This window comes from Oncorhynchus mykiss, chromosome 16 (assembly GCF_057628025.1).
Source record: "Oncorhynchus mykiss isolate SJ-2025 chromosome 16, ASM5762802v1, whole genome shotgun sequence".
Lineage (NCBI taxonomy): Eukaryota > Metazoa > Chordata > Actinopteri > Salmoniformes > Salmonidae > Oncorhynchus > Oncorhynchus mykiss.
The window spans coordinates 24,254,407-24,276,865 of record NC_143037.1 but is presented as its reverse complement, the minus strand read 5'-3'; the positions used below and the strand labels follow the sequence as shown (position 1 = coordinate 24,276,865).

Here is a 22,459-nt window from a genome sequence, read left to right as displayed (position 1 = left end):
TTTTACTTTCTTCTCCAACACTTTGTTTTTGCATTATTTAAACCAAATTGAACATGTTTCATTATTTATTTGAGGCTAAATTGATTTTATTGATGTATTATATTAAGTTAAAATAAGTGTTCATTCAGTACTGTTGTAATTGTCATTATTACAAATAAATTTAAAAAATCGTCCGATTAATCGGAATCGTCTTTTTTTGGTCCTTCAATAATCAGTATCGGTATCTGCGTTGAAAGATCATAATCGGTCGACCTCTATTAGAGACATGTTTTTTTGCATTGAATTTTGTATATTTATTCTGCATCTGCCAATACCAACCATTAGCCTGTGCGATTGATGAGGGCTGAACTACAACTGTGTTGTGAGACAAGGGCGAATCCCGAAAAAGGTTCTTCTCACAAATGTCTGTTAAGTCTGAACGGTTTGTCAAACTATAATGACCATACCATGAAAAGCTGAGACTCTCATGAACATGCACATCTGTTTTGTTCTATGAAGCTCACAGATCACACAAGAGTTGTTAAAAGGTAAGGGTTCTACATAGAATATTAGACACAATAATTGCACATAATAGTGTAATAAACTCACATAGTTGCTGTCAAAAACACCAAACTCCACACAATTATAACTGACTAGTTGGATATTCATTTCCCACTGAGAAAACAATTTCTGTGTTTACAGCATTCTTATGAATTAATTTTTAATCAAGTTTTTGCTTGGCAGTCATTATTTTTGTTGTCAATAAATCTCATGAATGCAACTGTTTACGTCAAATAGTTTTGTGTTCTACATGTAGCCCTGGTTGTCCTGAAAAGAAAATGGTAAAACACTTCAATGTGAGGCTAAATATGAGGGCAGAGCGAGTAGATCAATTAAAGTAGTGTTTTAAAGTTTTTCACCCAGGGATTGCCTGGGTATGAAAAAGTTTCACATGAACAGGTTAAAGTTGTAATTTCATAACAAGGACGGCAATCATTTTTGCCCGCCGCACTGTAGGTTGGAGCAGGAGAAGAGCAGCTCCAAACGGTCAAAATCATTTACTTTTGAGGCGGGGGTGAAATCCCAAACGCCGTTATATTAACTGGTTATGCCATTGCTAATTTCTAACGATAAATATTGATACATTACTAGCTCAAAACACGTTTTATCTGCTAAAATGACAGGTTAATCAGTGGGTGATTGGAATTTCAGATAAAAAGTGTGGGGGGGGGGGGACAAAATGCATAAATTGCCCCCTCTAATCTGATAGTGGTAGATGCTGTCTGCCCTATGGCTTAGTTCAGGTGGCTACACACAGCATACAGGTGTGTGTAGCCACCTGTATACAGTGCCTACAGAAAGTATTCACACCCCTTTTCCACATTTGTTGTGTTACAGCCTCAATTTATACTGAAATAAAATTGAGATGTTGTGTCACTGGCCTACACACAATTACCCATCATGTCAAAGTGGAATTATGCATTTAGAAAGTTTAACAAATGAATAAAAAATGAAAAGGTGAAATGTCTTGAGTCAATAAGTATTCAACCACTTTGTTATGGCAAGCCTAAATAAGCTCAGGAGTAAACATTTGCTTAACAAGTCACATAATAAGTTGCATGGATTCTGTGTGCAATAATGGTGTTTTACATTATTTTTTGAAAGACTACATCATCTCTGTACCCCACAAATACAATTATCTGTAAGGTCCCACAGTTGAACAGTGAATTTCAAATACAGATTCAACCCCAAAGACCAGGGAGGTTCTCCAATGCTTCGCAAAGAAGAGCATATATTGGTAGAGAGGTAAAAAAAAAAAAAAAGCAGACACTGAATATCCCTTTGAGCATGGTGAAGTTATTAATTACACTTTGGATGATGTATCAATAAACCCAGTTGTCACTACAAAGACACAGGCGTCCTTCCTAACTCAGTTGCCAGCGAGGAAGGAAACCGCTCAGGAATTTCACCATGAGGCCAATGGTGACTTTAAAACAGTTACAGAGTTTAATGGCTGTGATAGGATAAAATTGAGAATGGATCAACAACATTGTAGTTATTCTACAATATTAATCTAAATGACAGAGTGAAAAGAAGGAAGCCTGTACAGAATAAAAATATTCAACAACATGCATCCTGTTTGCAACTAGGCACAAAAGTAAAACTGCAAAAATGTGGCAAAGAAATGAACTTAGTCTTGAATACTAAGTGTTATGTTTGGGGCAAATCCAACACAACACATCCACTCTTCATATTTTCAAGCATTGTGGTGTGGTGGCTGCATCATGTTATGGGTATGCTTGTCATCGGCATGGACTAAGGAGTTTTTAGGATAAATGAAATATATATGTATCGTGTGTAGATGGGTGAGAATTTATATTTATTTAATCCATTTTGAAGTCAGGCTGTAACACAGCCAAATGTGAATTAAGTCAAGGAGTATGAATACTTTCTGAAGGCCCAGCTCCTGAGCTCAATCAGTATCAGAATTGAATTTAAAATGGAAAATGAATATGTTCCTGCAAAAAATGTTAGCACATCAAATCAAATCGAATCGTATTGAATCATTCCACTAATTATACCAAATCGCACTGAATCGTTTTAAACTAAAAGTATCATTCCTGTATCGTACACACAGGCGTACACACACCCGCACACAGGCGCGCACACACATAAAGGTGCGCACGCAGACACACACACAGAGCCGGACATGTACTTATTTTTCCTATGGATATCACACACCTCACACAGAGTCACACTGCTCTGTCTCCTCTCCCGCTTAGGCCTCCGCCCAGGGGCGGCTCGCTCCTCTTCTTCATCCTCCTCCTCTTCCTCGGCCTTCGGCAGGAGGACATTCTCCAGCAGCCCGGGGCTCCTGGGCCTCTTCATCCCTTTGAGAGTTCAACCAAAGGTAAATAAATTATGATCAGTTAAGACTGAAACACAACATCGATTTTAGCATCAACCAGATTAAGATTCCTTTATTGCAGCAATGGTCGTCAAAATTGTTAAAAGGTTCAAATACAATACTGATAAGTGTAACAGTTGGGCAATGGATAAAGACACTTCAAACGTTTACATTTGTTCAAATCCATCAGATATTGACTGAATTATAGCGCATAAAACATTGCCCTGGCATGGACAACATAATGAATGGAGTTCAGGCATTTTGGAGAGAATTCAGGGATGATTTATTTTCAAATCTCAATTTAATAATGCACAAATGTATATATTTTCTTACTATATCAGGTACTTGTTTAATATTTTGTTGATAAAATAAAGAAAAGTATATGTGCCTTATATGCATATACACAAATTCTTACAAAATGCTATACTGCCCCATGCAATGAATCATTTCTAAAAGGAGCAGTCTTGTGCAACAACTAAATGGCTCTTAAAATGTGTTTACATTCGATGGAGTTTTATATAGATTGAAGTGGTGGGGGAGAGTAGGGTGCACGATGGTAATTGAACTCAAAAGTGGGCCACACAATGCTTCTAAAGCCTTACTGTGAATATTTCCAGAACAACCACAAGGGGGCAGAAGTGCACAGTTCATCTTTATGGCGGGAAGTTGAAGAGGAAATCTCACAACCTCTCCATTACTTCTCAACAATCTCCATCTCCAGACCCGGAGAGCACTTGGATGTGCAGTCATTTGTTCCATCCCAGCACAATTTTAAAAACATTACAATTCATTTCACAACAGATTTCATAACACATAAATTGTGTGCCCTTAGGCCGCTACTATCCTACCACATATCTACAACACAAAGTCCATGTGTACATAGTAAGTATGTTATCGTGTGTGTGTGTATGCATGTGTCTGTCCCCCGTGTGTGTGTCTCTTCAAAGTCCCCTCTGTCCATAAGGTGTATTTTTACTTGTTTTTTAAATCAGATTTTACTGCTTGCGTGAGTTACTTGATGTGGAATAGAGTTTCTTGTAGTCATGCACCTGTACTGTGTACTAGTACTGTGCGCCTCTCATAATCTGTTCTGGACTTGGGGACTGTGAAGAGACCTCTGGTGGCATGTCTTGCGGGGTATGCATGGATGTCTGACCTGTGTGCTAGTAGTTCAACCTGTCAATACCTCTCACAAATACAAGTAGTGATGAAATCAATCTCTCCCTCTACATTGAGCCAGGAGGAATTGACATGCATATTATGAATATTAGCTATCCGTGTACATTTAAGGGCCAGCTGTGCCGCCCTGTTCTGGGCCAATTGTAATCCCTCTTTGTGGCACCTGACCACACGACTGGACAGTAGTCCTGGTGCGACAATTCCAGGGCCTGTAGGACCTGCCTTGATGATAGCGTTGTTAAGAAGGCAGAGCAGCGCTTTATTATGGACAGACTCCCCATCTTAGCTACTGTTGCATCAATATGTTTTGACCATGACAGTTTACAATCCATGGTGCGATGTTGGTTTGAGATATGGTGATCAGAGTATACGCAGATGACTCTGCGACATTTGTACCAAGCTTGATTTAATATCATAACATACGCTCCACATCTTTGCTGTCTGTCAATCTTGTGTAATCAGGGGGCTATAACAGGTGTTACTTAACGTGCTATCAACGGAAAGCTATTCCTGGTTTGTTCGTCTGAGGAATAATCTTTAGTATCTGATCTATTAGAAATAAGCCGAAAGATGATTATTATCTTGCAGTGTCTCGACTCGGTAGTCGGTACTGTAATGCTGCAATGTTGGTTTACGATAAGTTGATCAGAGATAGTACATGTGCGACTAAAGATTTTGAAGGGGCTTGTAAGCTAGTTTGAACATTTAATTTGGTCAAAAAGAACTCTGTTAATTCACATAGCCTTAATGTACTTAATGTACTACAGCACTAATTATTGTGGAACTAAAAAGAGGTGGGATGGATGATATTCAACTCTGTTTTAAAAATCCCAGGAAGAGTAGCTGATGCCTTGGCAGGAACTAATGGGGATCCATAATAAATACAAATACTAATATTTTGCTTTGTGCTTTTCAAACGATAATAGCTCCATAACTAACACGATAATGATTTAGTTGTTGTCACGTATACTCCCTCTCCCGCACACCTGTCACCATCGTCTCGCGCACCTGCGCCTCATGACGCTCACCTGGACTCCATCACCTCCTTGATTATCTTCTCTATATCTGTCACTCCCCTTGGTTCTTTCCTCAGGTGTTATTGACTCTGTTTTCATGTCGGTGCGTTGTTTGTGTTTCGTGTTCATTGTTTCTTTTATTTATTAAAACACTCACTCCCTGAACTTGCTTCCCGACTCTCAGCGCACTCGTTACAGTTGTGGAGGTTGTACTTGAAGCTCAGCTAAAATTCACTGTACTCATGAAATGAGTGAAGGAATATTATGAAAGAAGCGAAGTCATGGAATGAAAATGAATGATAAAGAGAGGCTTTTCAAGGTTGTGTGACAACTAGGGTAGCCTAGATGTTTTTATTAGGTTGCCGTGCTGGCACTGAATGAACACTTACTGTATGAGTAAGCTGAATAGCCTTATGTAAGTGTTAGATTATTTTCCAGGACGGGGCACAAAGGCCCCCAAATCAGCATCTAGGACCTTAACCAAAATGTTCAATTGAAACCAATCCATTTTAGGCAGAGGGAACAGAGCCCTATACAACGGCAGGGTAAACACTGCATTGTATTTTAGCCCTTCATGAATCATTCATTCAAAGAAGTAGTCTTGTGTGGTTCAGTTGGTAGAACATGTGGTTCAGTTGGTAGCGCATGGAGCTTGCAAGGGATGTGGGTTCAATTCCCACTCAGCCACCCATACATAATCATGTATGCACGCATGACTCTAAGTCACTTTGGATAGAAGCGTCTGCTTAATGCCATATATTATATTGTATTAAAAAGTGTCCCATTTAAAACCAGAAAGCATTAACTCTAGCAAACTCATAACTGGAAACCATTCATTTTCAATGGGGGGAGGAGACACAAGGATACATTAAGCGACTTAACAGTTGGAGAGTATGAGCTCGGCGACCAGAGATCAGAAAATCCCACTTTTATGCAAATCGGCGGAGGGTGGGTGTTGCTAGCTAGCTTTGACAACATGCTTAAAAGGCAACGTGACAACACCCACAAAGAGAGAGCTCAACGATTCCTTGCTACTTTGTAGCTTTCGGGGAAATAACTGGACCGTTACATAGCCTTGAATATGTGGACACAAATATGGCAGTCCCATCCACATAACCATTAACTCAGCAGCTCAGATAGTAAGTTATCATTATGGGATCAGTTCGAATGAAAACCTGCATATAATAATACACAGGAGGCTTTTAGAATGAGGACCAACCCATCTGAACACCACAAACCACTTAACAAAGTGGTTTTCAGACAGTTTGGTTAAGGTTTGGCAGAGTTTCCCCTGGCAATGGTTGTCCACTCTCTTTGCCTGGCACCTGTGTGGGTAGTTGGGTAGTGCCTGCCCTGTAGTGAGTGAACGTTGAGCAATGGGTGGCTCTAAAGTGGGATCAGTGATTGGCACAGGAGAGGGCCAGCTGTGCCACCCAGAGCATGTTCTATTGACTGCGGTGTCTACCAAAAACACACATGCAAGCAAGTGTACTCATACAATCACCCACACACACACAATCATTCACAAGCAAGTCCATGCACACACAGAAGCGTACATAAGAGCCAGCTACCGCCCGTTTCTCCAGCACAATTAGGGTTGCAAAACTACCGCAAAGTTACCATAATTTTCTGTAAATTTGGTAAATTTTCTGTAAAATCTATGAAAATCTTGGTAATTTATTCTTGAATAACTTTTTTTTTTTAAGTATTAATATAAAATATATTTTAAAATGTAAAAATTACAAAAAAATACATAAATACATATATATATATATATATATATACATATATAATATATATACATGTAAAAAAATCTGTTAATTACCAAATTTACAGATAATTATGGTAACTTTGCGGTATATACAGTGCCTTGCGAAAGTATTCGGCCCCCTTGAACTTTGCGACCTTTTGCCACATTTCAGGCTTCAAACATAAAGATATAAAACTGTATTTTTTTGTGAAGAATCAACAACAAGTGGGACACAATCATGAAGTGGAACGACATTTATTGGATATTTCAAACTTTAAAAAAAAAATCAAAAACTGAAAAATTGGGCGTGCAAAATTATTCAGCCCCCTTAAGTTAATACTTTGTAGCGCCACCTTTTGCTGCGATTACAGCTGTAAGTCGCTTGGGGTATGTCTCTATCAGTTTTGCACATCGAGAGACTGAAATTTTTTCCCATTCCTCCTTGCAAAACAGCTCGAGCTCAGTGAGGTTGGATGGAGAGCATTTGTGAACAGCAGTTTTCAGTTCTTTCCACAGATTCTCGATTGGATTCAGGTCTGGACTTTGACTTGGCCATTCTAACACCTGGATATGTTTATTTTTGAACCATTCCATTGTAGATTTTGCTTTATGTTTTGGATCATTGTCTTGTTGGAAGACAAATCTCCGTCCCAGTCTCAGGTCTTTTGCAGACTCCATCAGGTTTTCTTCCAGAATGGTCCTGTATTTGGCTCCATCCATCGTCCCATCAATTTTAACCATCTTCCCTGTCCCTGCTGAAGAAAAGCAGGCCCAAACCATGATGCTGCCACCACCATGTTTGACAGTGGGGATGGTGTGTTCATGGTGATGAGCTGTGTTGCTTCTACGCCAAACATAACGTTTTGCATTGTTGCCAAAAAGTTCAATTTTGGTTTCATCTGACCAGAGCACCTTCTTCCACATGTTTGGTGTGTCTCCCAGGTGGCTTGTGGCAAACTTTAAACGACACTTTTTATGGATATCTTTAAGAAATGGCTTTCTTCTTGCCACTCTTCCATAAAGGCCAGATTTGTGCAATATCCGACTGATTGTTGTCCTATGGACAGAGTCTCCCACCTCAGCTGTAGATCTCTGCAGTTCATCCAGAGTGATCATGGGCCTCTTGGCTGCATCTCTGATCAGTCTTCTCCTTGTATGAGCTGAAAGTTTAGAGGGACGGCCAGGTCTTGGTAGATTTGCAGTGGTCTGATACTCCTTCCATTTCAATATTATCGCTTGCACAGTGCTCCTTGGGATGTTTAAAGCTTGGGAAATCTTTTTGTATCCAAATCCGGCTTTAAACTTCTTCACAACAGTATCTCGGACCTGCCTGGTGTGTTCCTTGTTCTTCATGATGCTCTCTGCGCTTTTAACGGACCTCTGAGACTATCACAGTGCAGGTGCATTTATACGGAGACTTGATTACACACAGGTGGATTGTATTTATCATCATTAGTCATTTAGTTCAACATTGGATCATTCAGAGATCCTCACTGAACTTCTGGAGAGAGTTTGCTGCACTGAAAGTAAAGGGGCTGAATAATTTTGCACGCCCAATTTTTCAGTTTTTGATTTGTTAAAAATGTTTGAAATATCCAATAAATGTCGTTCCACTTCATGATTGTGTCCCACATGTTGTTGATTCTTCACAAAAAAATACAGTTTTATATCTTTATGTTTGAAGCCTGAAATGTGGCAAAAGGTCGCAAAGTTCAAGGGGGCCGAATACTTTCGCAAGGCACTGTATATATACATCTGTGTCCATATTGTCCATGAGTCTATCTAGTTTATAGACAGACCTATAGTACTGTAGGGTTCAAGAGAAAATAGCCTACTCTTACAAAAGGGTAAAGTTTGCAAGTTTGCAGTTTCACTTGAGGAGGTCTGAGGACCGAAAGCTCAGCCTAAATCAATTGAATTGTGCATCGATCCCGAGTGTGCTGAGACTCACCTCACATGTGAGGTGAAATAATACTATTCTCCTCACATGTGAAAAGATGGTGTTAACATGTTGCAGTAACAATGTTTCTACCGGTGGAATTAAGGTGACCACATCTAAAAAGCCAAAATGTGGGACAAGGAAAACATTTTGCGGGACATTTGCGGAACAGTGGACAGAATACATTTTCTGGAGCAGGATAATGGATCACGTTCAAATAGCGACATCGTTTTGCTGTTTGATGGTCACTGCCTGTTAAAGGGGCTATCCTTAGTTGCTACATCATTCTGAAATTCATGATATGTACCCATTGATTCTTGAAGAACATAACGTAGAAATGCCTCATGAGCTTAGTTCAACTGTTATAACCCATCAGAACTCATAATATAAGCTTTTTTAACTCCAATGTTTGTAAACAAAGTAAATGTAAATAACCACTGTTAAAATATGGTTAAAACTATATTTTTTGTATCATGGATGGTCAGTCTTTGCATCCATTGCGTAGTCTATGGATTTGAGAGTGGTTATATTTCTCCAGCCCATCCCTCAGCTTTTTACAAAAACTGTGGCGGGGAGTCCTCTTTGTTAATGTTTCAATAAGAAACTGCCGCTTTAAACACCTTTAATAGAGTCATAGTGTTATTATATGGTGCAATCCTCTAGTGAGTGAGTTGCTTTTGTGCAATTTATCAAGTAAAACTTCTGAAGTCAAGAACCGAATTCTTAGCATTTCAAACAAAAATAATGATATTGAAAGCAAAACATTAACCCAAAAGTATTGATAACAAAACAAAATATTGCAAGGAAATCATTTTTAAATGCGAGAACAAATACATTATAAATGCATGCAAAAAAATAGTTTTTGTAAGTTTTGGCACATTCATTCCAGCAAAATAGCACTCTGCATCCCACTGCTGGTCTGCCTCTAAAGCTAAGCAGGATAGGACCCTGGACTTCCAGATGTAGCTGGAAGTGGTGGAAAATAAACATGTGAGTAAAATCGGATAATAATTCACAAGGGAAAAATGAATGTCCTTTGTTTTTGGACACGAGTGAAAAACTTCACTTGAAGCTTATTATTATTTATTTGATTAGATTAGATTTTTCCCATTCCCATACATTACTTTTTTTTCTCACATGTTTATTTCTTACCACTTACAGCTACATCTGGGCTCCCATCCAGGGACCAACTAGGACCGTCCCCACTTAGCTTCAGATGCAAATCAGCAGTGGGATGCAGGGTGCTAAGTTGCTGGAATGTGATTTTTTTTATGTGATATTTTGTAAGGGTAATTAATTAAGAAAAACATTTTTTTATCAACAATGACAGAATTTGCAATTAACTCCAAATATTTACTTTTTTCACAACTGCCACCAGTTCAGCATCAAAACACTTACAAAGACATATTGACATAGTAAAATAAATAAAAGCGTGTAAAAATATAAAGGATGTTCCATGCTGAAACCCTCAAATTAAACACCAACGGTATTCACTAAGTTGATGGGTTAGGCTATATTTAGAATGTTTTGCTGCTTTGTCATTCTATTTTTCATAATTAAAAAATGTGTATTATTATTTCATATTTGGCATGTTATGAAAATGACCTAAAGTCCTTGAAACTTTTTGATGATTTCGAAAGTTACCGGTAACATTTTTGGATTTCCCTCGAGGCAGCCCATTAGAGGTTGCCAATCATTGGCTGATCTCCTGGTGACAGAGTGTGACTCAAACTGCCAACAGTGGCTGAGTACACACTAACAGTTTGTCTGGTACAGCCAGCCAGTATGACACACACACAAGGCTATGTATCCAGCACCATACACATGAGGCTAGGTTTCCAGCACCAGACACAAGGCTATGCAGTGTTTCCCCTAAATGCATTTAGCAGCGGCACACCACTGCTGGCATGTGTCCCCCTTTGATTTTGTCACGTTTGAGTCACTCAGATCGCATAAGAACATGGCCCAAGCCTTGGCAAAATGTGTTTCATTGCAGGAAATTTGTTTTAAAACTTATAATTTTCTTTCAGCCCCATTGCAAAAAGTGTAAAATGTCTGTTTCAAAGCTAATCTCCTGTAATTCTACACATTTTGCCCTGGGGCTGAGAGAAAATGTTTAAAAACTAATTTCCTGCAATTATACACATACAAACTATAAAATGTTTTCTCTGCTCCATGGCAAAATGAGAAATTAGCTTAAAAACAGGCTTTGTACCCAGCACCACACACACAGTATGAGGCTATGTGCCCATCACTATATACAGTAGACGACCCCCAGATGATGGCCCAGCATATCTCTACCCTGTAAATACTAGCACTCATCAGTCTGTCCCGAGTGGGGAAAGAGAATAAAACCATGATGTGTCTCAGACAGGCACATAAAAGCAGGCCGTAAAGGATGGTTTATGCCCCACATGTTCTTTCTCTCTCTCCCTTCCTTCCTCCCTCTCTCTCTCTCTCTCTCCCTCCCCCTCTCTCTCTCGCTGCCCCTCATAAAGATGGTGACAGAATGCTGTTCCCAGATCAGCTGGCAGCTGGGAAACTAGAGAAGGAGCAGGGTTGAGTGTGTGTGTGCGTATTGTGTGTGTCTACTCTGAGCGGGTCTTCTCTATGTGTACAGTTGAAGTCGGAAGTTTACATACACCTTAGCCAAATACATTTAAACTCAGTTTTTCACAATTCCTGACATTTAATCCTAGTAAAAAAAATTATGTCTTAGGTCAGTTAGGATCACCACTTTGTTTAAAGAATGTGAAATGTCAGAATAATTGTAGAGAGAATGACTTATTTCAGTTTTTATTTCTTTCATCACATTCCCAGTGGGTCAGAAGTTTACATACACTCAATTAGTATTTGGTAGCATTTTCTTTAAATTGTTTAACTTGGGTCAAACGTTTCAGGTAGCCTTCCACAAGTTTTCCACAATAAGTTGGGTGAATTTCGGCCCATTCCTCCTGACAGAGCTGGTGTAACTGAGTAGGGTTTGTAGGCCTCCTTGCTCGCACACGTTTTTTCAGTTCTGCCCACAAATTTGCTATAGGATTGAGGTTAGGGCTTTGTGTTGTCCACTCCAATATCTTGACTTTGTTGTCCTTAAGCCATTTTGCCACAACTTTGGAAGTATGCTTGGGGTCATTGTCCGTTTGGAAGACCCATTTGCGACCAAGCTTTAACTTCCTGACTTATGTCTTCAGATGTTGCTTCAATATATCCACATAATTTTCCGTCCTCATGACGCCATCTATTTTGTGAAGTGCACCAGTCTCTGCTACAGCAAAGCACCCCCACAACATGATGCTGCCACCCCCGTGCTTCACGGTTGGGGTGGTGTTCTTCGGCTTGTTTTTCCTCCAAACATAACGATGGTCATTATGGCCAAACAGTTCTATTTTTGTTTCATTAGACCAGAGGACATTTCTCCAAAAAGTATGATCTTTGTCCCCATGTGCAGTTGCAAACCGTAGTCTGCCTTCTTTATGGTGATTTTGGAGCAGTGGTTTCTTTCTTGCTGAGCGGCCTATCAGGTTATGTCGATATAGGACTTGTTTAACTGTGGATATAGATGGTTTTGTACCTGTTTCCTCCAGCATCTTCACAAGGTCCTTTGCTGTTGTTCTGGGATTGAGTTTCACTTTTTGCACCAAAGTACGTACATCTCTAGGAGACAGAACGCGTCTCCTTCCTGAGCGGTATGACGGCAGCGTGTTCCCATGGTGTTTATACTTGCGTACTATTGTTTGTACAGATGAACGTGGTACTTTCAGGCGTTTGGAAATTGCTCCCAAGGATGAATCGAACTTGTGGAGGTCTACCATTGTGTTTCTGAGGTCTTGGCTGATTTCTTTGGATTTTCCCATGACGTCAGGCAAAGAGGTACTGAGTTTGATGGTAGGCCTTGAAATACATCCACAGGTACACCTCCAATTGACTCAAATGATGTCAATTAGCCTATCAGAAGGTTCTAAAGCCATGACATAATTTTCTGGAATTTTCCAAGCTGTTTAAAGGCACAGTCAACTTAGTGTATGCAAACTTCTGACCCACTGGAATTGTGATACAGTGAATTGTAAGTGAAATAATCTGTCTGTGAACAATTGTTGGAAAAATGACTTGCGCCATGCACAAAGTAGATGTCCTAACCGACTTGCCAAAATTATAGTTTGTTAACAAGAAATTTGTGGAGTGGTTGAAAAACGAGTTTTAATGACTCCAACCTCAGTGTATGTAAACTTCCAACCAACTGTATATCCAATGCAAAAAACATTCACATTTAAATGGTATTAATATTAATTTGCATATATTTCCGTAAATTCCCATATATTCCCATTAATTCCCGTATATTCCCGTTAATTCCCAAGTAAAGTTTCCACCTCTGAATATTCCCCAAAATGTGCAACCCTACCTACTACAGTAGCTATAATATAAAATAAGATAATTAGGTTGGTGCTTACATTTGTCCTATTTCACACATGTGCATGTGTGAATAGGAAATGTGTTTTTTGCATATCCCACTCCCCATGAGAAACCCTCAGAGAGTGGGGTCAGAAACAGGGATAACTATATACTTTGGCATATGGATGGCTCTACAAAAGTGGATTTGTCTTATCAGATCACTACTTTTAAAGTATGAAAACATCTGACAAACTTTTATTTTGGATTGAAATGTCCTCCCTCTAACTTAGACATGTGCATAGACCACACATTGGTCAACGGAATAATGCTATTTCCCTAACCTAGCCCATATTCGTACCAGTATGAGCCAAACAATATCTGTCCCTAGATCAGCTGTTAACGGTCCAATGCATAATTTTCTTAAGCAAGAATTTTGCTAGGACTGTCTGGGAGTGGGGAGGGGGAAACTGAAAATTAGCTGTTATTGGCGGAGAGGTTTGGAACTCTATTTCTTATTGGTCTATTAACTAATTTAGAGCATGGTGATGTCACCATGGACGGCCAAAACTCCACCCCACAGGCTGAAATATCTTAAATGTCTTCTCAAACCGTTCTTACACTTAAACGGGATTATCACAATTGCACAGTATTCTTCCAACCTCATATTTGGATTTTTTTTATTTAAAAAAAATCAACTTTGTTTACTACACTGGGTCTTTAAGGGCCTGTCTGTCAGGGGCTGATTCACAAGTTGCATTGGCTAGTTAGTAGGCTTTGCAATACATGAGCACATACATGTAGATAACTGAGGGCCTTAATAAATGATCTAGGATTATGATCAACACATCTGACCCTCCACCAGTTGTTGAGGGAACAATGTACCAAAACAGTTAAAGGGCCTGTCTGTCAACTGCTAGTATAATCCATGATGAGACACACACACATACACACACACTCTACCCATTTCCTCTGCCCTGACGACTATATCAGAATGCAGTCATCTTTTACAGTCCTCAACAGCTGCATGCAATGGAACAGTCAGCACCTCGTGCAGCCCCTCAGCCGTTCACACAGGCCTTCTGGGAAAGCGATTAGCAGTGTGCGGTGGTGGCCCGTGAATGAGCGACCCCGCCAGGGCCAAATTACAGGAGAGCGAGAGAGAGAGCTGATGGGAAGTTTTTAAACTGGCTCCTTGTTCTACACAGTGCCAGGGGAAATTTACAGACCCTCACTCTCTCTTTCTCTCTCCCTGTTTGCTCTTTCTCTCTCTTGCAGTGTCTCTCTCTGTCTCTGCCTGTCTCTCTCTCTCTTGTTCCCTCCCCTCCCTTCCTCTCTCTCCCACTCTCGTAGTTTCCCTGCCTCCCTCCCCCTCTCCCTCTCTTCCTCTCTCTCTCTCCCCTTCTCTTTCTCTCTCCACCTGCTCTCTCCATCTGTTTGATGGGCTGACTGTATCCTTTCCACACCAGGCAGGGTGCCTCGTTTATCAATGGGATCTGATAAATGAGGGCTGTGCATCATATAATTGGTAATTGGAACAACCCACTGACAGAACAAGGGACTGACAGCAGTTCCATAAAGGGTTGAAACTTGCACTATGTAACCCTTTTCACATGTTTGTGTGTTTTGTAACCTACCAGTCATTTAAGCATAACTTAAACGACAGCAATGCCCCTTGAGGGTCTCGAACCAAAATCTTGAACCTGGGTTTCCAAGCCCGTAGGCAAACTCGCTAACCACTGCTCCAATAGGATTAACCAACTTGGGAAAGATCGACATAACTGGCTGACCGAGACATGTACCTACTGTACATGAGCGGTCAAATGAAACACGCCCTACAAAGGCATTGTTATTATTTATGTCCCTCAAGGGACTCATAGAGTCCAGGAGAACATTCTATGAATAGAGCAGCCAGACACGGAACACCTGAGAGCCTCACGCACATACATGAGGCTCTTTTTAGGCCACCCTTGCGAGTAAATGTAATCCCTGTTCATCTGTTCTGTTGTACTGTAATTTCAATCGAGTACAGGCTTAACTGAATGAACAACTGAGACGGAATGCAATATAGTATTTTACTATATAGTTTGGCGTATGGCCTCTTCTCTGAGGAGCCAGATGCTGATGACAGGTAGCCCTTTGCTGGGTAGCTGGCATCGATAGTTTAGAAAGTTACAGATTAGTTGGTTAGTAAGTCTTAGGTATGATACAGTATTTGTGCATCTATAACTTACTCACTCATCATTATTCACGATTCATTCAGTAATCATGGTAGCATCCACATCCATGTAGAAGTGTTTAGAAAAATATAATTTCCTTATTTACAATAAAAGTGACTTCAAAATCACACAATACATTATTTACTATTCATTTCAATTGGGCACAAAATAATCAGAAACACAACCAAAACAAACAGCAAATGTATTCAACAAGTGTGTAGAGTCACAAGCTTAATGTAATCATTTATTTCTAGGAATATGAGACAATATACTAAACTTTTGACAACTTTAATACACATAACGCTAACCAACAATTTGGATCCTACCTGGTCACAAAAACTCATACCACAGAGTTTATAAACCCAGAAACGCAACATCGCGAGACTTCCGGGAACGCTTCTGAAACAGACCAAACAGACCAGGCCGGGGGGGTTTGAGAAGTCAATGAGTGAAGTGAAAAATTCTTCCTTTGTTGTTAATTTTCTCAAAATCTAAAAGCCCAATCTAGTCTCGAGCCAAGGTTTTAAGTAGTTGAACATGTTATTACTCTAACCTTGTGAAAGTGACAAAGTGACACGTTTTCATTTTTGTCAAAAACAACTTTATATCGAATGAGTGCCTTTGATGGCCTGCTCATGCGCTGTTTGGCGTGAAACGACCGTTAAACCCGATGACGTGTTTCTATGCATGAGCTTAGCTAGCCAACATCGCCATGACATCGCCTGCAAGTGTGATCATCATACAGTACTGTCTTTTCTCCTACAGTACCTGGCTTTTTCATTCGTTTTCATGCTAAACAACATTAACCATAGAATTTGAATAATCATTCTATTTCTATGATTCGAAAAGTTAGAACAGTTCACCCAAGTATTTTTTTTATATAAATTGCACAAAAAATCGTGTAAAAAAAATAATAAAATAAAAATGTTTAAATGATTGCCTTTTTTGGGGCCCATATCATGTAGCCCTAGTGGGACTTTGAGTGATGGTGGTAGATTAGTAATCTAATCAGAAAACGAGTCTAGTCTACTCTTTCTATTTAATTCATTGTGCAAAAACAAAATCTAGTCTATTCTTTCAATAGACTAGTTTATTCTGTCATGTAAACAGGAATTCCCTGTTGAGAAACAATACAGAGTTGCATTAAAATAGTTTTAGAAATGCACCCCCACTTTTATACAAAGTCAAGCGCCCAAGAATAGACCTACAGGTATGATTGAAGAAGGAAGCAGGTGTTGAACATGGGCTTTGCTACACAGAAAGCAGCATCTGACTACTCCATTGTCAACACCGTAGCCCTTTCCTGCAGTCAAATTACCTAGTGGCCTCATAGATGGAATGTTCTTAATATTTTTCAAAATTTCATAATTAATAAAAACTGACAATCTGGTGTTTCAAATGGTTTTGATATATTTCAGTTTTCAGTGATGTATATAACATGTAATATTGAGATGCAAACTCTATGTATTTTTTAAGCCCATAACCATCTGTGTGAGGTATATGCTTTTGTTTCAAAGTAGATTTGTTTAAGACTACCAAGAAACACTACGTGTGACCCTGATTTAGCCCACTGCAGTGAAAAGTTAACCCATAGTACTACAAAGACGGATAGGGAGGCCATGTGTTAGCAGCATGTTAGCAGCAGCCCCAACTTAGATACAGACAAGACAGGACAAGACAGTACAGGACAGGACATTGATGAACCACGCGAAGGCACCATCCAATGTGCTTCCTGTAATTACAAATATAAATATTGTGTTGCCGCCGGTGCTGCCCTCTCTGATCACAGAACCTTGATATGTGTTGAAAAGAGAGAGAGAGAGATTGAGGGAGAAATTGGGAGGAGAAAAGGGAGACCTAGTGAAAGAACGAGAGAGACAAAATAATAAGAGAGAAAATGAGAACAAGTGAGAGAGTGAAAGAGAGAGAAAAGAACAAGAGAGATGTGAAGAGGGGACAGATAGAGAAAAGCACGAAAGAGAAAGACAAAATGAAAACGGGAGAAAGACAGCCAGAGGTGAATGATCTGTGATCATCGGGGTAATTAAAACATCAAATTCTCCTTGGGTGTGGAGGGGCTCAGACTTCCCACATCTCCTCCGAAATAACAGGAAGCTGACACAAGGTCTTAAACGGCGTAAAGATGTTTTTATCCAGGACGGGTTTTTCATTATTCATTATTTTCTTTTATTTAACCTTTATTTAACTAGGCTAGTCAGTTAAGAACAAATTCTGATTTACAATGATGGCCTACACCGGCTAAACCCGGATGATGCTGGGTCAATTGCGCGCCACCCAATGGACTCCCAATCACAGCCGGTTGTGATACAGCCTGGATTTGAACCAGGGTGTCTGAAGTGACACCGTTAGCACTGAGTTGCAGTGCCTTAGACCGCTGCGCCACTCGGAAGCACAACAAGTAGCTCAGATAAGTAGAAGGACGGACGGACAGTCAGACCAAACAGATTGATAGACAAAGGGCTAGTCCCAAAGAGACAGATGAGTCAGGACAGAGAGGCGGCTATATACAGTACTTGACACACCCGCACACACACATGCACACGCACACACAATGGCTGCTTTATTAATCAAGGTTATAGATAACAAGGTCATCCACCGAGGCGCCATTCACTGATACACTTAATACACTGATTTCTACTGTATGCCAGTGGGGGTGCTGTATGAAGTGTGCCTTGGCAGAGGTAAACAGAGAGACAGACAACGACTACTTTTCGCTGATATTTTTGACTAACACTAACAGCAACAGTGAAGGAGAAGTCTGATTTTCGCCAAGACAGAACAGATTCTGATACCAAAAGGTTTACTGGTGAGTGTTTTGCATTGATCTGTGTCAGGTCTTCAAATAAAATAAAATAAAATGATATTGGTCACATGCACATGTTTAGCAGATGTTATTGCGGGTGTAGCGAAATGCTAGTAGTCAGTTAGCCACTGCTAGCGGTCTTCACCGTTAACTCGCTACACCAGCCAGCCTCAGCTCGGTTAATACCGGCCAGTCTGCACAGCGCGATATCAATCCAGAGCATATCAGACTGCTTTCTCCAGATTCCTATCGCAAGCTCTGAACCTTTACACTGGATCATCGCAGCTAGCGAGCTGCAATCCGAGTGGCTACTCTTGGCTAGCGGCTCTGTCCTGAAGCAACCACCAGTTAGCCTTGAGCTAGCCTCAAGCTAGGGCCATCTCCCGGCTAGCTGAAGAGGTCCACCAGCTAATTCTTGGGCTATAATACCTATTTTGCCAATTGGCCTGGACCCTTTACTGCCGACACGGAGCACCGCGATCCATCACAACTGGTCTGCCGACGTAATCGTCCGAGGTTGTTTCAACAGGCTCTTCCGTTGCGATGTCGCCGAAGGCCCATCTGCTAACCCCGGCCCGCTAGCTGTCTGAATCACGGTGTCTACAGCTAGCCTAGCATAGTAGTGACTACTGAACGGCTCCCTGACTCACCTATCGCTACTCATTGGGCCCTATGATCACTTGGCTACACATGCCTCTCCCAAATGTCAATATGCCTTGTCTATTGATGTTTTGGTTAGTTATTATTGTCTTACTTCACTGTAGAGCCCCCAGCCTGCCCAATATGCCTTAGATAGCCTTTTGTCCCACCCCCCACACATGCGGTGACCTCACCTGGAATACTGGTGCCTCTAGAGACAAAACCTCTCTCATTGTCACTCAATGCCTAGGATTAAGTCCACTGTACTCACATCCTACCATACCCTTGTCTGTACATTATATCTTGAATCTATTCTCCCACGCCCAGAAATCTTCTAATTTTACGCTCTGTTCCGAACGCACTAGGAGACCAGTTCTTAAAGCTTTTAGCCGTACCCTTATCCTACACCTCCTCTGTTCCTCTGGTGATGTAGAGGTTAATCCAGGCCCTGCAGCCACCAGCACCACTCCTATTCCCCAGGCACTCTCATTTGTTGACTTCTGTAACCGTAAAAGCCTTGGTTTCATGCATGTTAACATCCGAAGCCTACTCCATAAGTTTGTTTTATTCACTGCTTTAGCACACCCTGATGTCCTAGCTGTGTCTGAATCCTGGCTTAGGAAGGCCACAAAAAAATCCTGAAATATCCATTCCCAACTACAACATTTTCCAACAAGATAGAACTGCCAAAGGGGGTGGAGTTGCAATCTACTGCAGAGATAGCCTGCAGAGTTTCTACTTCTAAAAATCCACCTTTCCAGAAACAAGTCTCTCACCGTTGCCGCTTGTTCTAGACACCCTCAGCCCCCAGCTGTGCCCCTCATCACTGTCAAACGCTCCCTAAAATACTTCAGCGAGCATACCTTTCTAATCAACCTGGCCCGGGTATCCTGGAAGGACATTGACCTCATCCCGTTAGTAGAGGATGCCTGGTTGCTCTTTAAAAGTACTTTCCTCACCCTCTTAAATAAGCATGCCCCATTCAAAAAATGTAGAACTAAGAACAGATATAGCCCTTGGTTCACCCCAGACTTGACTGCCAGCACAAAAACATCCTATGGCGTTCTGCATTAGCATAGAATAGCCCCCGCAATCTGCAACATTCAGGGAAGTCAGGAACCAATATACACAGTCAGCTAGGAAAGCTAAGGCTAGCTTTTTCAAACAGAAATTTGCATCCTGTAGCACTAATTCCAAAACATTTTGGGACACTGTAAAGTCCATGGAGAATAAGAGCACTTCCTCCGAGCTGCCCACTGCACTGAGGCTAGGAAATACTGTCACCACCGATAAATCTACGATAATTGATCATTTCAAAAAGCATTTTTCTATGGCTGGCCATGCTTTCCACCTGGCTACCCCTACCCCGGCCAACAGCTCTGCACCCCCTGCAGCAACTTTCCCAAGCCCCGCACGCTTCTCCTTCACCCAAATCCAGCTGATGTACTGAGAGAACTGCAAAATCTGGATCCCTACAAATCAGCTGGGCTAGACAATCTGGACCATCTCTTTCTAAAATTATCAGCTGAAATTGTTGCAAACCATATTACTAGCCTGTTCAACCTCTCTTTCGTATTGTCTGAGATCCCCAAAGATTGGAAAGCTGCCGGGGTCATCCCCCTCTTCAAAGGGGGAGACACTCAATACCCAAACTGCTATAGGCCTATATCCATCCTTCCCTGCTTTTCTAAAATCTTCGAAAGCCAAGTTAACAAACAGATAACCGACCAGTTCGAATCCCACCGCACCTTCTCCGCGATGCAATCTGGTTTCCGAGCTGGTCATGGATGCATCTCAGCCACACTCAAGGTCCTAAACGATATCATAACCGCCATCGATAAAAGACTACTGTGCAGCCGACTTCATCGACCTGGTCAAGGCTTTCGACTTTCAATCACTGCATTCTTAACGGCAGACTCAACAGCCTTGGTTTCTCAAATGACTGCCTCGCCTGGTTCACCAACTACTTCTCAGATAGAGTTCAGTGTGTCAAATTGGAGGGCCTGTTGTCCGGACCTCTGGCAGTCTCTATGGGGATGTCACAGGGCTCAATTCTCGGGCCGACTCTCTTCTCTGTATATATTAATGATGTCGCTCTTGCTGCTGGTGATTCTCTGATCCACCTCCACGCAGATGACACCATTCTGTATACATCTGGCCCTTCTGTGGACACTGTGTTAACCTCTCTAGGGTATGTGGGACGCTAGAGTCCCACCTGGCCAACATCCAGTGAGATTGAAATACAGCCAAATTCAAATACAGAAAATACAGAAAAATACAGAAAAAAATCAGAAAATATACAACTATTTTACATAGGTTTAAAGATGAACTTCTTGTGAATCCAACCACGGTGTCAGATTTAAAAAATGCTTTACGGCGAAAGCATACCTTACAATTATTTGAGAACATAGCCCAGCAGAAAAACAGTAACCAGCCAAGTAGAAGAGTTACACAAGTCAGAAATAGAGATAAAATTAATCACTTACCTTTGATGATCTTCATATGTTTGCACTCAGAAGACATTCATTTATTCCATAAATGTTCCTTTTGTTCAATAAAGTCTCTCTTTATATCCGAAAACCTCAATTTTTCTTCAGTAATCCACAGGCTCAAACGCAGTCACAACAGGCAGACAAAAAAATAAAATTGTATCCTTAAAGTTCATAGAAACATGTCAAACGATGTTTATATTCAAGGTTGTTTTTAGCCTAAATAATCAACAATATTTCAATTGGAGTCCTAAGGCAATGGATACTGTAATGGCAATGAACAGAAAACTACAACAAGAACAAAAAATCCTACTTCCTGAATGGATTTTTCTCAGGGTTTCGCCTGCCAAATCAGTTCTGTTATACTCACAGACATTATTTGAACAGTTTTGGAAACGGTAGAGTGTTTTCTATCCCAATCTACTAATTATATGCATATCCTATCTTCTGGGCCTGAGTAGAAGGTAGTTTCATTTGGAAATGCTTTTCATCCAAAATTCCAAATGCAGCCCCCTACCCTAGAGAAGTTAACAAATGTTCAAATGAGTTTCAATGCCATACAAAACTCATTCCGTGGCCTCCAACTGCTTTTAAGATTGCTCCCCGCACCCGCCCGCCCAACTAGCATCACTACTCTGGACGGTTCTGACTTAGAATATGTGGACAACTACAAATACCTAGGTGTCTGGTTAGACTGTAAAATCTCCTTCCAGACTCACATGTAGCATCTCCAATCCAAAATCAAATCTAGACTCAGCTTCCTATTTCGCAACAAAGCCTCCTTCACTCATGCTGCCAAACATACCCTCGTAAAACTGACTATCCTACCGATCCTTGACTTCGGCGATGTTATTTACAAAATAGCCTCCAACACTCTACTCAGCAAACTGGATGTAGTCTATCACAATTCCATCCGACAAATCTCCGTCCCAGTCTCAGGTCTTTTGCAGACTCCATCAGGTTTTCTTCCAGAATGTTCCTGTATTTGGCTCCATCCATCTTCCCATCAATTTTAACCATCTTCCCTGTCCCTGCTGAAGAAAAGCAGGCCCAAACCATGATGCTGCCACCACCATGTTTGACAGTGGGGATGGTGTGTTCAGCTGTGTTGCTTTTACGCCAAACATA

At 40.9% G+C, this 22,459-nt stretch overlaps 1 protein-coding gene across 1 annotated transcript in view; it reads right to left on the bottom strand.

Moving 5' to 3' along the window:
• Window positions 1-22,459, bottom strand: part of LOC110491690 (zinc finger protein 385C) — a 152,918-nt gene that overhangs the window by 86,692 nt on the left and 43,767 nt on the right. Inside the window, exon 2 of the mRNA XM_021565326.3 lies at window positions 2,722-2,870. Within this exon, the coding sequence (XP_021421001.3) occupies window positions 2,722-2,870 (149 nt within the window). The remainder of the gene's footprint in view (window positions 1-2,721; window positions 2,871-22,459) is intronic.